The sequence below is a fragment of the Lampetra fluviatilis genome, chromosome 2 (assembly GCF_964198595.1).
Source record: "Lampetra fluviatilis chromosome 2, kcLamFluv1.1, whole genome shotgun sequence".
NCBI lineage: Eukaryota > Metazoa > Chordata > Hyperoartia > Petromyzontiformes > Petromyzontidae > Lampetra > Lampetra fluviatilis.
In genome coordinates this window covers 8215701-8232768 of record NC_136276.1, presented here as the reverse complement: position 1 = coordinate 8232768, position 17068 = coordinate 8215701, and the positions used below count along the sequence as shown (strand labels likewise).

Below are 17068 nucleotides of genomic sequence, written 5' to 3'. Positions count from 1 at the left end.
GAGGGCCGCTACGTAGTCGCATCGTGACCTCGTATGACACCGACTGCCGGTCATGTTTGCTATGTCCAGCATAAGACGCCAGGGGGCATCAGAGGACCGAACAAGGCACATTTTCGGGTCTAGTTACGAAGATTCAATATTTTCATGAATACTGTATTTTGTATTTTACGTTGTCCTTAAACTTTTTAGTGTGGATGGGAGAGGAGATTTAAAAATAAAAATGTTTTATGTCAAACTCAACAGGGCGCGACAATATTGCACTCGTTGAGAGTCCACTGAGACGAGAAGTCGCTTGAGAAGGGAGGCATTGGTCAACAAGTGAAAGCAACACCATTGCAGGTTTTTTATGTTCATTTTATTTTACCAGGTAAGACCCACTGAGCTATTTGGCTCTTTTTCAGAGGCGACTTGATCACAAATGATGGCTCAACGAAGTGGCTCATGTTCATATGTATAGCAGCCAAATACACTCGACGTACGTTTCTCGTTTTCACCGAAGCGCACACGGCTAAGAGCTCTCTGAGGGGGGGTAAAGTTGCTCGTTAGCATTATAAACATTGGCAAAGTAAGCAAAGTCAGACAGATTCGTGCAGAAAACTAGATTCAGGTTAATAAATGAATGTATTAAAATACTTTCCAAAAGGAAAGTTCCACAAATGTCATTTGAAATAATTTCACTCCCAATCTTTTTGAGATTGAAAAATGACGCTTGCTTAGAAAACAGAACCTCGCTGTTGTTAAGAGAAATGTTTTCCACTGTATGTTCCACACGAGGGTACACAGAAACCGCGTTGTTATATCGCTTGGGATCACCGCGTAGCCTAGGGTGACTATAGGGGGGATGGGAGCATGCCGACCCCTTTTCAACCACGACCAAATTTAACCCGGGCAAATAAAGAATGAAGCCCATAACTAAGCTTGAGTTGTGTGTATGCTGGTCGTGCACATAGAGATCACAAGGGTCTCTCTCTCCCAATATTCACTGAGTTCTCTGTGACGATAATGTTGCGGTGTTTGGGTAAACTTCACATTAGTTCAGCTGGTAGAGGGGACACACGAAGGGCAGGGAATTCCTTGACCCGTATCACGCCTCCACAATATTGTGTTGACCAAGGGTTTTTTCTGTTGTTCACGTTCACAAATAGCCCTTATTCATCCTCAACATATGCCCAAATCACGTCGAAACACACCCGATCTGAGAAACTAAGCAGGTCTGAGCCTGGTTAGTACTTGGATGGGTGACCACCAGGGCTTGCCAGATGTAGCAGGCGTGTAACTGCGAGATGGCCGGAAGATGTCAGTGCCAAGTGTCGCCCCCTCCAATGCGTGATTGAGTTTATCCCGCTTCTACAGTTTCCTCCCACACGAAGCCACACACGCAATATAATTGGCCAAACATCCCAATCAATGCAGGCATCTCCGAGGTTTAAGAGTGAAGTGACCTTTTTGATCCACCGCTCGACGAAGGCCCTCACCACGACGCGTCAACTCGATAGAGTTGTTTGACCATACTTCACCACGCTAGTCAGTGTGAGTCGGTGAGGTGAGGGGCGTCGAGAGACACTGAACTGATTCGGATCACACTCGCCACTTTGATGTTAGCCGTAGCCTGGAATTGAACTCTCACAGCCGATTTCATAGCGCAATGCGCTAACACACTGCGCAACCGCGCCTCCCCTGATCTACAGTGCAGTTCTTACAGATCCTTATGTTGGTCTCCAAAATAAATAATTTAGGACGCAGGGAACGAGAAAGGGGTAAAAATAATATTCTTGAAATGTCCTGCAAGTAGATACATATCTTCCAATTATTATCAAGAGGCGCCTGCATGTAGTAACACAGTAACATCTAGACACTTAGTACATGTCCCACATTTCGAATCGCAGGGTTCCGCGGACAGTGCTCTTAGCAAGCCCCATATTAAGGCCAGAGTGACATACGTGGCCAGCGCCCCACGCCCGATCGCCTTTGTATCCCCAGTGCTTCCGTTGACATACATGGTAGCGCGTGTCAGCTTCGTGGTGTCATTATTCGCGCGACATCTAGTGGCCGGGTAGGGTCACATTTAAACCCATTCAGGTGCAAGGAATACCAAGAGGGAAGACATCGATTGTGAAGTCACGCACGCTTTCCCACACATTTGTCGTGCGGTTAAGAATCCACATCGATCGGCTAATCCGTGAACGAAACCTAAACGTCACTGGGAAATAATTATGTTTAGTCCAGGGGTCGGCATCCCCCGCGGCTTTTTAAAGACGGCTTCCGTGACGTTATTCACATGGATTGCGGCTCTTAAAATATTGAGATGTTTTTACCGAATTTAAAAAAAAAGGCTCTTTCTGTTATTTTGGTTGCCGACCCATGGGTTAGTACATCGACCTATTAACCTTTTAAGTAAATACGCGGGCAATTATCCTTCCAATATCTGTCCCTCCACGTAAAAAACTGTATTTTTATGTTTTATTACATATCTCATCAGTTACGCGAACGTCTTCCTCTGCATAATTCCAGCAGCGTTAGCGTAATACAAACACTGGACCGGTTTTGACATTCAGTGTCTCATGAGCGGTCAGGTTTGCGTAAACCAATGCTTTTAAACTTCCAGCTGTTTACAGGGCAAGTGACCCTCTCTATTAGATTTCAGACGCTAATTATTATTTTGTGTCCTGTGCCGAGTTAGACTTTTATAATTAACCAACAGCATTTGTTCAAGCCCCTATAGTTCCAAAAATGCGAATAAAATACGTTTGAGTATTTCGACCTATCGACCTACCGGCCTTCCAAAGACGTGTGTTTATCAGCAGCCGGAGCCGTTCCTTGGGCGCTACGAATCGGGGCGACCGCCCCGGGCCCCGAGCTTTGGGGGCCCGCGCTTCGACATCACGGTGTCAGATGTAATTCTGCCGGTTTAGTTTGAAGGCGTTGGGGGGCCCCACCAGTTGGATTTGCCCCGAGTCCCAGCACCCCCCCCCCCACCCCCCTATGGACGGCCCTGCCAGCGGCATTCGTTTAAATAAACTCTGTGTCGGTTTCACCTTTTCGAGGGTTCATCAGCAGTCAGCCGTACGCAGTTCGCGTGATGCAACGCTTAATTCCCATGTTATTTGGAGCATAGGTTGGGTATATGTGCATGGTAATGACATGGGTTGAATAAATGATGTAATTTAGAGTCCTTTCGTCAATCCGCTGTTGAGTGAGGGCCTCATCACGCCGTGTCGGCCATGGGGATTTTGCTTTGACCACGTTGGTCAAGTGAGAGTGATGTTCGCTGGGAATTTAACTGAGTTCACCGGGTTCACAGCGCAGCGCACTCGAACCACTGCGCCAGGCATTGCACTAAACAAGGAAATAGCGAATCAGCTGCAACTATTTATAATACTGCGCTTCGATATTGCAAGCATGCAACAAAACAACCCTATCGGCATTGCACATGTACATTATTCATGCGTGCTTATACGTATGAACACGATATTATGTGCACGTGTATGTACACTGTATGATGTATGTAGAGCGTACATAATCAGAATCTTTATCTCGGAGGAATCCGATGAGCTATGAAGCTCTTTTTCACAGATGTCCCGTAGGGGCGGGTGGTCGTGGTGTTCTAATATCACCTACCAGTGATGTTAGCAGTGGCAGGGAATCGAACTCGGGTTAGCTGGATTCTCGTAGCAGTGCGCTAACCACTTTGCCACCGCTCCCCACAAACAGCCCACTGACAGAACAAAGACAAAGATTCACCTATAGCCTCAACAGACTGTACAGTATAGGGGCAATTGCTGTCAGCGAGCACCTATTAAGGCCGGCACGGCACACAAGGGGGTGGGTGGACAACAACACACCCGACCGCCTTTGTCTCCCCGGTGGCGATGTTCACACAGCACTAGGTACTCATTTGAGGCCGAGGCGACCTAGGGGAGGCCCAGGACCGATTCACACAGAACACACACTCAAAAAAGGAATCGGACACACGCACCAACAACCCACTCAAAGCCACCCACGCTTAAATGTGACAGCCTTTCAAAATCATTCAATCCACAGACGGCCCCATTCACTCAGACTCACGCAATCACACCGCCACAGCACACACGCATTCACTCACAGAAACTTACTCACACTCTTACAGTGAGTGACAGGGCCATATACACGAATTCATTCACACACACACATTCACTCGCACTCGCACAAACTTACTCGCACACAACACACACCACACACACAACTTCACTCACAAAGACAAAGATCCCCCTTATAGCCTTCACAGACTGTCGGAGCAAGTGCAAAGGCGGACAGCAAAACGCCCGGCCGCCTTTGTCTCCCCAGTGGCTATATTTACACACCGCTCCAGGTACTCATTTGAGGCTGAGTCGACCTAGGCGAGGCTCAGGACCGGTTCAGATAAGTGTCACTGGTGTAGACCGTGAGCGGCTATCCGCTCACACACTGCCACACACACACACCCCCCGCATCCAACCGACGAAATTGCCGTGATGTCACCACGGCGCTTGTGCCAGGCTAGGTGCATCACTCACGCACATGCGCACAAAGGACCCCCCGTGCAGCCTGAGCAGACCGCTGTGGGGCAAGTGCTGTTAGCGAGGGAGCGCCCACTCTGGCAAGGCGGGCGGGTGGCACATGGCACACAACCCAACCCCCTGCCCACGTGACACTCGCTACGAGGGTGGGGGTTGGTGGAGGGGTGGTGGACGGGTGGGGGCGTGGTGACGGGTGGGGGTGAAGGGGTGGTGGAGGGTGGGGGGGTGGTGGCGGGTGGGGGTGGAGGGGTGGTGGAGGGGTGGGGGGGTGGTGACGGGTGGGGGTGGAGGGGTGGTGGCGGGTGGGGGTGGAGGGGTGGGGGGGTGGTGGGGTGGGGGGGTGGTGACGGGTGGGGGTGGAGGGGTGGTGGAGGGTGGGGGGGGTGGTGGCGGGTGGGGGTGGAGGGGTGGTGGAGGGGTGGGGGGGTGGTGACGGGTGGGGGTGGAGGGGTGGTGGCGGGTGGGGGTGGAGGGGTGGGGGGGTGGTGACGGGTGGGGGTGGAGGGGTGGTGGAGGGGTGGAGGGGTGGTGGCGGGTGGGGGCGGGTGGGGGTGGAGGGGTGGGGGGGTGGTGACGGGTGGGGGTGGAGGGGTGGTGGAGGTTGGGGTGGGGGTGGAGGGGTGGTGGAGGTTGGGGTGTGGGTGGAGGGGTGGGGAGTTAGGGGGGTAGGGGAGGGGCTCCGCGGGGGGCGGTGGTGGGTGGGGGTTGTCGCTCCTGCCCACACGCGGTGACGTCGGCGCGGTCTCGCCCAGCAACCCCGCGGGGTTGTGAGGTGCTGCGACTCGGCGGCCGTGGGTGCCGGACACGCGGCGGAGAGACAGGAGGAGGAGGAGGCGGGAGGAGGAGGAGGCGTGAGATCGACACGTGTCGGAGAGCCGGGCAGCAAGACGCGTGGAAGGCACTGCGCTGGAGAGGATGAGTTCAGTCTAAACACCGACAAAGTGGTGTGTTGAGGATCGTGAGTGTGTACAGTGGGCAATAGCAGTCGACCTGCTCTCCTAACAACTTACTATCGCCGTTGAATACCATCAATCATCGCCAGGCACCTGCGCTGCTACCAAGTTACCAGCAGGGATATACCATCAGCAGCAGCAGCAGCTACCATCGCTGCTGTAATTCCAGCACTCCTCTACCACCACCAGCAGCAGCCACTTCTCCGGTCAAAGTTACCTTCAGTTTTTGTTGTTTTGTACCATCGCCGTCATCATGAACATCATCAGCAGCATCATCAGCAGCAGCCGTCACCTGCTCAAGAGTCGGTAGGGGCATGGTCCCCTAGGAAGGGGGGTCCACAGCTGCTGCTGCTGATGGCGCAAAGCTGATCTGCGGAATAAAACCCCGAGCCTGGGTCACTCAACTCATGCTGCTACTCTAAGAGACTGTTTCAGTAAAACATTCCACGCAGGGTCATCAGAAGACGGACTTTGTGGATACGATACAACGCCTCCACCTGCTTCTTGCCGGCTGCGTTCTCCAACACCTGGATTTACAGTGCTGGTGGTTGTGGTGGTTGTGGTTTAAGACTCTGGCAGTCATCGCAGGAGTCTTGGTTGTTCCACATCACCACCACCACCACCGTGTTTTCCGTGGCTCTGTCTCTTCCGAGGCTGATGCCGATGAGAATCTTCATTAGGCAGGGGGGGTGGTGTGGGTGTTGATTCACGATTTGCCGGTGCCTGCTCCGATCTGCTTCTCCAGCATCACTTGGTGGCGTTGTTGATTGGTCTTGGTGAGAGCGTGGGGACCTTGGGCGGAGTTTATATCAACACAATTGTTTGGAAACTTCGGGGCCACGGGGCAAGAGAATCAAGGAGGGTTTCGTAGAGAGGTGGAACGTCCCAACACCAGAGAGAGAGCTATAGAGAGAGAGACCGGCGTTGTGGAGGAGCGTACACGTGGTGGAGTTGAAAGAGTGGCAAGGAGGGGTCAGGGGTGTCGGTGGAGAGTGGAGGAGGAGGAATTGGGGTGGAAGAGTTGGGTGGTGAAGGAGGGCCTCTGTAGATGGTAGACTGTAGATTGTAGACTGTAGATTGTAGACTGTAGAGTGTAGACTGTAGAGTGTAGACTGTAGAGTGTGAATTGTAGATTGTAGACTGTAGACTGTAGAGTGTGGACTGTAGACTGTAGAGTGTGAATTGTAGACTGTAGAGTGTAGACTGTAGAGTGTGAATTGTAGATTGTGGACTGTAGATTGTGGACTGTAGAGTGTAGGTTGTGGACTGTGGATTGTAGACTGTAGGTTGTGGACTGTAGAGCAAGAAGCGCTGGACCTGCACCATGGACCGAACGAGGGGTGGTCGACCTGGCGCAGTCTCGGCCGCGATCCGAGAGGAGATCCAGCGCTTTGAGGGCGTCCACCCCAACATCTACGCCTTGTACCACCTCCTGGAGCAGGTGCGGGACCCGCAGCTTCAGCTGCAGCTGCGCGAGAGAGTCATCAGCATCGAAGGTGAGCGAGTCGCATGGCACCACCCCCCCCATCCATCCACTCAGCCACGTGCAGGAGGAGGATGAGGTGCGTGCACGCATGGAGAGTCATCTTGCCAAATTCGCTGCTGGATGAGTGGCTTCTCATCTGTTGTTACGGACAGGCTTTTGTCAATCAACGCCTTGCCAGGAGGGGAAATTTGACCATACTTCACCACCCTGGTCGATTTGGGGGGTTAAGTGAAGATGTCTGCGTAATGCCATTCGGGTTTGGTAAAATCCACCTGCTTGAACTTAGGGTCGTTCAGTAATTGCAGTGTACGGTCAACAGGAGTTGATGCATTTCATTAATACGGTGAATAATGGGTCTCGCCAGGGCAACGTGGAATTTCCAGCAAACACCTACGGAACCAACGAGAACACTGTGTGTGTAGGAGCGTGTACGGGGAAGCGGCAGTGTAGTGGTTAACGCACTGACGATTATCTGGACCGGTCCTGGGCCACCCCTAGGTTGACTCGGCCTCAAATGAGTACCTGGTGCCGTGCGTAAAAACATCGTCGCTGGGGAGACAAAGGCGGCCGGGTGTGGTGCTGGCTACCCCGGCCTTCATAGGTGCTGCTCGCTAACAGCCCGTTAAGGCTGCACGCGGGATCTTTGTCTTTGTGTGCGGGGGGGAGCCCGGCCACCCGAGTTCGACTCCCGCTCTTCCAACACCAAGTGACGAGTATCTGCACCGGTCCTAGGCCTCCCCCTAGATCGACTCAGCCTCAAACGTTGGGCCAACGTTGGCCTGTTCGCTGGGTACGCGTACTTCTTCGTTTTGGCGTCTGCGTGTCGGGGTGGGTGGTAGAGCACGTTGACACAAATCAAGTGAATTCGTTACCTTTGGAGGTGGGTGGGGGGCACATCATCCCGTCTATGGCTTGTTGTGGTCACGTTGTGATCGCGAACTCTTAATTTAAGAGTGGACCACGACATCGTCGCTGCTGCTGTAGCTGGTGAAATGCTTCGTCGTCGTATTTTTTTGGCCGTAGCTTCACGTCGAGGTGGAGTTTGATCATCTGTGAGATCATCTGTGAGATCATCTGTGAGATCATCTGTGAGATCATCTGTGTGAGCATCTGTGAGATCATCTGTTTGATCATTTGTGAGATCATCTGTGAGATCATCTGTTTGATCATCTGTGAGATCATCTGTGTGATCATCTGTGAGATCATCTGTGAGATAATCTGTGTGATCATCTGTTTGATCATATGTGTGAACATCTGTTTGATCATCTGTGAGAGCATCTGTGTGATCATCTGTGAGATCATCTGTGTGATCATCTGTGAGATCATCTGTGAGATAATCTGTGTGATCATCTGTTTGATCATCTGTGTGAACATCTGTTTGATCATCTGTGAGATCATCTGTGTGATCATCTGTGAGATCATCTGTGAGATCATCTGTGAGATCATCTGTTTGATCATCTGTGAGATCATCTGTGAGATCATCTGTTTGATCATCTGTGAGATCATCTGTGTGATCATCTGTGAGATCATCTGTGAGATAATCTGTGTGATCATCTGTTTGATCATCTGTGTGAACATCTGTTTGATCATCTGTGAGATCATTTGTGAGATCATCTGTTTGATCATCTGTGTGATCATCTGTGTGATCATCTGTTTGATCATCTGTGACATCATCTGTGAGATAATCTGTGTGATCATCTGTGTGATCATCTGTGTGATCATCTGTGAGATCATCTGTTTGATCATCTGTGTGATCATCTGTTTGATCATCTGTGAGATCATCTGTGAGATCATCTTTTGCTCATCTCTGATATCATCTGTGAGATCATCTGTTTGATCATCTGTGAGATCATCTGTGAGATCATCTGTGTGATCATCTGTGTGATTTGTTATCGCCATGACAACTCCGCTGTGCCCGCCTTAGCCTTTTTGCCCCGTGGGCAACATTTTTACCGAAATGCAATTCACACTCTTTTAGCGTGGCATGCGGTTTTGGGTTTTTAATTTACGTACAGTATAGGTGTGCAGTATATATATCTGTAGACAGTAAGTTTTTAAAGGTTTGTACCACAATTGCACTTGCGTTTCCTCAAAATAAAAACTGTATATCCACACAATATATCATGTATATACGTAAAGAGTGCACTGAGTATCGTGTTGTCTTTAGCAAACACGCACACGGCATATATCACCACATGTAAACCATACAAAGGGGGCTGCTTTGGCAGGAGTTCATGTACAGTTGATCCACAGTTGGATGAGGGCCTCTCCAATGCCATTCTGGTCGTGCGGATTTCGTGACCACAGTCCAACGCGAAGTTGGTTGCCCTCTGCTGCCAAACCACGTACAGCTGCAACCTATACCACCTGGTATGCATGGTGGTTGCCCACTCAAGTTCTATCCTGGCAGCGACGTACCGGCTTTAAAGATTAACAACAACACAAATTGTGCAGCTCGTGCATGCCACACGTGCTGTGCTCACACATAGTACCACTGGACCAGCCTTGCTATTGAAATATAACGTGAGCTTATTATACTCTCCAAATCAACACTCAAATCTCTCCGAACAAACACACAAACCCACCACACACATTGCGTCTACACAGACGTAATGCAGGGCGCCCATATGCAAATGAAGCGTTGCACTATGTGCGTATGTATAAATGTGTGTACAGAAAATGCATTCAAGAAAACAATTTGAAATGTGCATGTACATACGGTACTCGTCCGGTGTATACAGTACGCGTGCGACGAGTGACGTGGCCTGCGGGTTTTTTTTATCACTTTGCTTCCACGGTTTGGGGACTTTGAAGCTCGATTTAGGGCCACGGTTTTGGGATTGTAAGTCACGTGTGCACCCACCGATTTGTGACCAGCAGCTTGGACCTCACACTGCAACACGTCGCAACTCACCGCATGGAATGCGTATAAAGCGAGGCCGTAGCCATGGAGTCAACATTTGGTGGGGACCAAATCTTCCAGCGGGTCTAGGGCCCCCCCCCCAGAAAAAAAAATCTAAATTTGATAACGAATTTCCTGCCTAAAATATTTTAAAAATTCACTGACACATAGGATGGACTTTTTAATTTATTTTTTACAATAATGTCTAATAGTGTATTGTATTACATTGCTCTGTTTGTTCTATTTTTACCTTTTCTTGTTTTATTGTATGTAATGGCAGAGATTATGGATGAATAAAGTACAACCATAACCACAATCATATAAACAGAAATATATTTTATAGGTAAGATATTGGGGGGGGGGACATTTTGAACATATTTAATATTGAGGGGGGGGGGGGATGTGTTTTTATGGGTTTTTTTTTATTGGGAGGGATGTCCCCCCCCCCCCCCAATATATATATAATTACGGCCTTGGTATAGAGTGATGTATTCGGACTATTGCGACTACAGTGCTGCTGACACGCGCCATTCGCCACCAATGCGCAGTGACCGGCGTCGTGAAAATTTGCCGCAGGGGGTAACGCAGGGACAGGGGACGGGTCTCATCCAGCAGTTGATAAGCTAAACCTGTACACACATTACGAGGCATGGGAAATGTTGAAAGTCAGAAAATTTAAAAAAAACTACTTTCGTCGTTAACACGGCCTTACAGCGCAAGAAAAAATATCCACATTAAATCGGAGACTCTTTCGGGGGGGGGTGATTTGTCTATTTTACCAGTTGAAAGGGCACTACTCAGCATGGCTTAAAGCTGAAAGAATTGAGATGACGGGCAGAGAGACTTGCCGAGTCAATACATCAATGCGCCTTACGTGTGATCTGAAGCAAGGCCATTTCTTTAAGTGCTGGCACTTTCAGCTATATTTTCAGCTGTGAGGCAGTGCTAATGATGAACTTGGCGGCTGAGTTTTTTTTTATGTTTGCTCGTTACACCGCTGCCGATGGAGCCCCTTAAATCGGTATTTTTTTCATGGCTGTGCACTGTATGCATTAAAACAAAAACCTGTCTTATTTGAATGTTGTGTAGGGGGCTTGTTGAACGCGACTCATTTGGAAGGGTGGGTTTTTTTGGGGGTTTCTTGGTTTTTTATGGGGTTTTTTTTCTTCCCCCCCCCAGTGACCACCAGAAATTTGTTGGCCAATGTAACTTGGAGTAGCACAACGTTCGTTATGTGCAGTACCGAGTGGTGTGTGTGTGGCCGGCGATGTCGTTCACCTGTGTAACAGAGCGTGCACAATCCACGTCGGAAGAAGAAGGTGCCCCGAATGCCGTTGATGTATCAGGGTTACAGGATATTGATCTGTACCGGAGGAATCCGATGAGCTATAAAGCTCTATTTAAAGCTTTTGTGAATGCAGGGATTCATCGTCTTGGTTTTTTCGGTAAAGTCACGTAGAAGGAAAATTATAAAATAATAAAAATAAAACATCATAAAATAATTCTCACGACGTTTCGGCCACAACGCAAGCAGCCGTCTTCAGGTGGAGAACAGACTCTGCCTTCTCGACAGACCTGTTCTCCACCTGAGGACGGCTGCTTGCGTTGTGGCCGAAACGTCGTGAGAATTATTTTATTATGTTTTATTTTTATTATTTTATTATTTTCCTTTTACGTGACTTTACCGAAAGAACCAAGAAGATGAACTATAAAGCTCTTTTTCACAGATGTCCAGTCGGTGCGGGTAAGAACGTTACAACAACAAATAGTTCAAAAACACGATGGTAGTGCCAAGTACAATAAATGTAAACAAATCACCCAAACACGTACAAATAAAACTCAACTATCATCCCACCAAGCAAAGCCCAGCGAGGTACTAACTTCTTTTTTCAGAAGCGACCTGGCCACAAATTAGAGCTCAACAAAGTGGCCCCTAATTTGGACATTTATAGCACCAAAATAATCTCAATAATCTCAATGCATTTGAAGTCGGTGTGAAAAAGGCTTTCTGTAGTGTGTGTATAATTAATTGGTGACACACACTTCTTAATACTACTCTACACAGTTTCGCATATCAGTACTGTCATGCATGTATCTATATATATTTTAGAACTAATCTTTGTCTCGGACGCAGTTCCACTCAGAGACTAGCAACAACTTTGCAGTACCGTACTGTAGTTGCCACTGGATTTTAAAATGTACAGGTTTTGAATTTAATCAAACAGATAAGGAAATGCACGCCACCTGTCGCGGGTAATTTGATCGAATTGTGTACACTTTGGATTGACTATCAATTTGCTAAAAGGTACAAACATACTGGGGCTACGTGCTTCACGTGTAGCCATTGTTGTGCTGTACTTCTATGCTCCCACGACTATGCACCCCACCTTCACCGACCTGCAATCACCGGCGTGGTGAAGTATGGTCAAACAACCCCCACGACCCACAACAGGTGTGTGGGTAGGACCTGACCCAGCAGTGGCTTTACGACAGAGCTGTACGTGTGCTAAAGATAATAATACAGACTATACTACTAGTAATCATAAAAAGACAATATCGTAATATTAATAGTAACGCTCATCCATCCATCACGTGCATGTCAAACGCAGTGCAGGAGGGTGGTTAATTCAGCACCACACCCAGCACTTGCAAGTCCAGTTACAGCCTCACACGTACCATCATCCATTTATAGATGCCCCGCCGATTTCAACTTTAGAGACTACTGTATCTTGCAGAGGATAGTATCAAAAGATTGAATGCTCTAATCGCACCGAGATTGGTGGGAATACATATCGAGGCTTTGGTATAACAAGTACTTTTTTTTTCTTCCTATAATTCCACCCTATTGTTTCGTCGGGGTACGAATAGAATGGATCTTCTTGTGTCATCGTATGCAACCTAAGAGTTGTACAAGTTCTACACGGTAGTGCCTTTTTAACTTGCTTGCTTGTCTCTGTATGTTCTAGATTTGAAGCTTTCGCGACTGCAAGGATTCATACTCTTTGTTTTTTTCGGTAAAGTCACGTAGGTAAAACAATCAATAAAATAAATTAAAACAATTAAATTAAATCACTGATTTAATTTAGTTGTTTTCATTTATTTTAATTTAGTTGTTTTCATTTATTTAATTTTATTGATTGTTTTACCTACGTGACTTTACCGAAAAAAACAAAGAGTATGTCTCTATTTAAAGCTTTCGTGACTGCAGGGATTCATCTTCTTGGTTCTTTCGGTAAAGTCACGTAGAAGGGAAATAATAAAATAATAAAAATAAAGCATAATAAAATACAATTCTCACGACGTTTCGGCCACAACGCAAGCAGCCGTCCTCAGGTGAAGAACAGGTCTGTCGGAAAGACAGTGTCTGTGATTTAGTGTTTGTGATTCAGACACTGTCTTTCCGACAGACCTGTTCTCCACCTGAGGACGGCTGCTTGCGTTGTGGCCGAAACGTCGTAAGGATAATTTTATTATGTTTTATTTTTATTATTTTATTATTTCCCTTCTACGCGACTTTACCGAAAGAACCAAGAAGATGAGTTTGTCTCTGTATGGTGAAGCATTCACGCTCCTCTTCAGGGTCTCTTGGAGAGCAAATCTCACGTTGTTTTACTTTTCAATCCTCGCGGTCTCGGCTAAGACCGTCTGAGCTCTTGGCCATGTTCCCAGCCTAGCGCGCTCAAGATAAGGCTTCATCAGCACATGGCTAAACACGCACACATCACACGAGCTATACATAGATGCATGTCCGTTTTGTTTACATGCACAGAGAGTGGGTATACGTTACACGGTTATGCTTATCGTTACTGGTTACAGCGCAGGTCTTGATTCAGACGGAAAATGGTGTGCAGCATTGTACTGTACGGGATATGAAAACCATGTATATACCCTTGCATGCACATGCTATATCAGTGTTTGCTATTCTCTTGTCATTCATAGTTGTGGGTTTTAATTTGCAGCTTGTTACCAACTTGGCGTCAATGGTGCACGTTCAGCAGCTATCGATGTGAAATGTTGTACTGCTTATTGCATAATTTTATTGGAAAACGTCACTCCGCATGCATCCGATCTCATCAAATCTCAGAACCTGAGCAGAGTTGAGCCTGGAACTTTGGATGGGAGACTGCCAGAGAATGCTAGCTTAGGCTGGAAAATGGCCAGGAGTTGGCAGTGCGGCAATTCATTGTCGAACCTGTCTATGCAGAGGTCTATGTTTCACCGCCTTGTATTTGTAGTGGGTTTTCTCCGGACACTCCAGTTTCCTCTCACATGCCAAACACTCATAAATGGAATTGACCAAACGTCGCAATGGCCGCACCTTCCTGAATCAGAATCTCGAGACTGAGCGAGGCTTTCTGGAGTAAATAAAGGGCATTATTATGATTGTATTCAAATACAACACTGTACGTACATTACAGAAGCTCATAAATGTGTAAAGAAGCATGGACAGATGTATGCTTGGGATTATACACGTACATAAATAGGAGGACATGGATTAGAGTAACTAAAACAGAGGTGAGAGACATGAACTGTTTAGTAAGGTATCGTGCAAATTGGGCTTGAACAGGAACTAACAATGAAGTGGCAACTAAGGGATGGATTGTACCGAAAGGACATCCTCTACGGAGATGGAGTGATGAAATCATCTTGTAGGCAGGTGCTAGGTAGATTGTTACACCCGAAAGAACTGAGAGATGGCGATGGCTTGTGGAGGCCTCAATCTTGTTGTGGATTGATCTTGGTGGATGATGAATTGTCTGTTTGGCTGTTTCATTCCTGTTGTGTACATCACAGAGTTAAAGCCTTCAGTGTTGCCATATATAACCACCCGAGACGTGATGACGTTAGCCCAGTGGCAAATGTTTACAAGGCAGTCACGTGCGCCGCCTGAGGACATTTCTCCGAAAGTCTTTGGGATGCCTGAGTTAGGTTTTCTTGAGTCTTGTGCATTTCCACTGAACCATAAGAATTCTGGGTATGCTTTAGGTCGTCTTTGATAGCGTGTGGTGACCCACAACTCACTACGAACCACCTTGAATAACTTTATTAATACAATTCTGCATTAATTCACTTCTGTTTATGGGGTCACGTGCTCGAGTTTACGGTGTAAGTCAAGTCTACGGGTGTAAACACGTGTGCTTAACCGTGGTCGCGTTGTTTCCACATTCATTGTCGTGTTTTTTTAATGGTCATTTAAAAATGGATATTCATTTAAAGCTGTTCGTGTCGTGGGCGTGATATTTACAGACGGCATGACCGGGCTGCTATTCGCGGCAGTTCAGTGCCACATTTATATCGGAGGGCTTTGGAATTAAACATTTATTTCATGGAATTAAAACACCAGCTGCATGCCTATACAGATCGTCATACGTCGATGGTGATTAATTGTGAGCAGCCAGTAACAGGTATTGCGATTTATGTACCCAAAAGCGGCAGAGTGTACATACATAATGCACATGCATAATGTGTATGCGTTATGAACATACATTATGTACGTTGATTCACTTTGAGTAACCCTACCAATAATGTGAGAGTTCCATTTTAATGTATATGAAAACATTACCCCCCCCCCCGTCTTCGCACCTGATTGGTTCACAAGTGATGACATCACATCCCTCTACTTTAAGACCGAAACAGGAGGATTTCTCCACAACTCTGACTGTCACCTGATGAGGCTGGTTGTTATTACTGGTCAAATGTCACGGTACTCGTCAATGTTGTGGATTTACTCTCTAACACACCGGTGTGCTGAACTAGTAATGCATTGGCATGTTTTGTTTACGTGACAAACCTTACCAATTGGTCGTATCGGGTGTAGTGGGTTTAACGACACATTTATGCGATTTTACCCAAAAAACCTGTTATAAAATACAGTACTGAGACATGACCTATGAGAAATTATATTATGCAGGCCAGCGCTGCTTACACCTTGTGCTGGGTGGGGACATTTGCTACTGGGGGGGGGGGGGTCCCCTTGGGTAGCGAATGAAGGGGTAGAAAACTACAGGCCAGAGAGATAACTGAGACAATGTCATTGTCAGAGAGAGAGACAATCGGACCGGTGTTAAACTTCTTGTCCATCGGCAGAGTCAAAACTGCAAAGGTCAAGACGATGAGCTAATTTGAGCGAAAAACAAAGACCCATTGTAATTAGCAGAAGGGTAATGTGGTCACTTGCTGTTGGCCATTAATGAATGCGTCTCATGAATGAGGCGAGTGTTTTATTCGAGTGCGAGGTTGTGAATGGGCACGGGCGAACGCTGGACGTTGATGCAGGCACACAGAGCCGCTTAATGAATTTCGGTTCTTAGTGTTGTAAAACCTGGCATCTAAACCCCATTTACTGACGTGAGCAGAAATTGAGCCCGAACTTTTATTGGCCAACTTCCTGGAATGTCTGTATTTATTTACGGAATGAGTTTATTATTTTTTTAAATGCCCGTGTGGAGGCAATTAAATTGCTTAGAGAAAAAGGCTCCCCGTGATGTAAATACACGGCATGAAAGCCCGTGCTTGCTCTTTAAAGAAGGTTTAAACACTAATCTTTATTTCGTTGAGATGAGTATCCAAACTACATCGTGTTCTTGATGCCCATGCTTTAATTCGTAATACCTTAACAGCTTTGTATCAGAAAGGAAAGACTGATATTCTAGATTTGAAGCTTTCGCGACTGCAAGGATTCATACTCTTTGGTTTTTTCGGTAAAGTCACGTAGGTAAAACAATTAATAAAATAAAACGTCTAAAACTATTTTATTTGATCAATTGTTTTACCTACGTGACTTTACCGAAAAAAACTAAGAGTAAGACTGATATTATCGTGCGGTTGGTAAAGCCGAGCCGAACTCCACATTTTTAAGTTGAAATCATGGCCAGAGTCGAGTCAGCCCCAATCACTACCACCACCGCTGTCATCGACGTCCCACTCGGTTTCATAAAACAAGCCCCACCTAGCTCTCCAATGTTTTTTTCGGGATTTCTGTGTTGATGTGCGGCATCACGTCTTGACGTTTCCCTCCGCGTCCTGGGAGCTTCTTCAAGAAACTGAACAACACTCGGAAAAACCTGAAAGCACATCGGAGAGCTTATATGGCAGAACACCGAAAGCCCCCGAGGAAGTTGGAGTTCGACCTGGGGAGGCTGCTGAGAATGCAACGGTGGTTTGCGCCGCAGATAAATGGAACTCCACTATC

General features: G+C 47.2%; 1 protein-coding gene across 1 annotated transcript in view; it reads left to right on the top strand.

The window, feature by feature from the left end:
• The first annotated feature begins 6708 nt into the window (after positions 1–6708).
• Positions 6709–17068, top strand: part of LOC144941196 (arf-GAP with GTPase, ANK repeat and PH domain-containing protein 1-like) — a 165774-nt gene continuing 155414 nt past the window's right edge. The window contains exon 1 of the mRNA XM_078867809.1: positions 6709–6984. Coding sequence (XP_078723935.1) covers positions 6813–6984 — 172 coding nt within the window. The 5' untranslated portion in view covers positions 6709–6812. The remainder of the gene's footprint in view (positions 6985–17068) is intronic.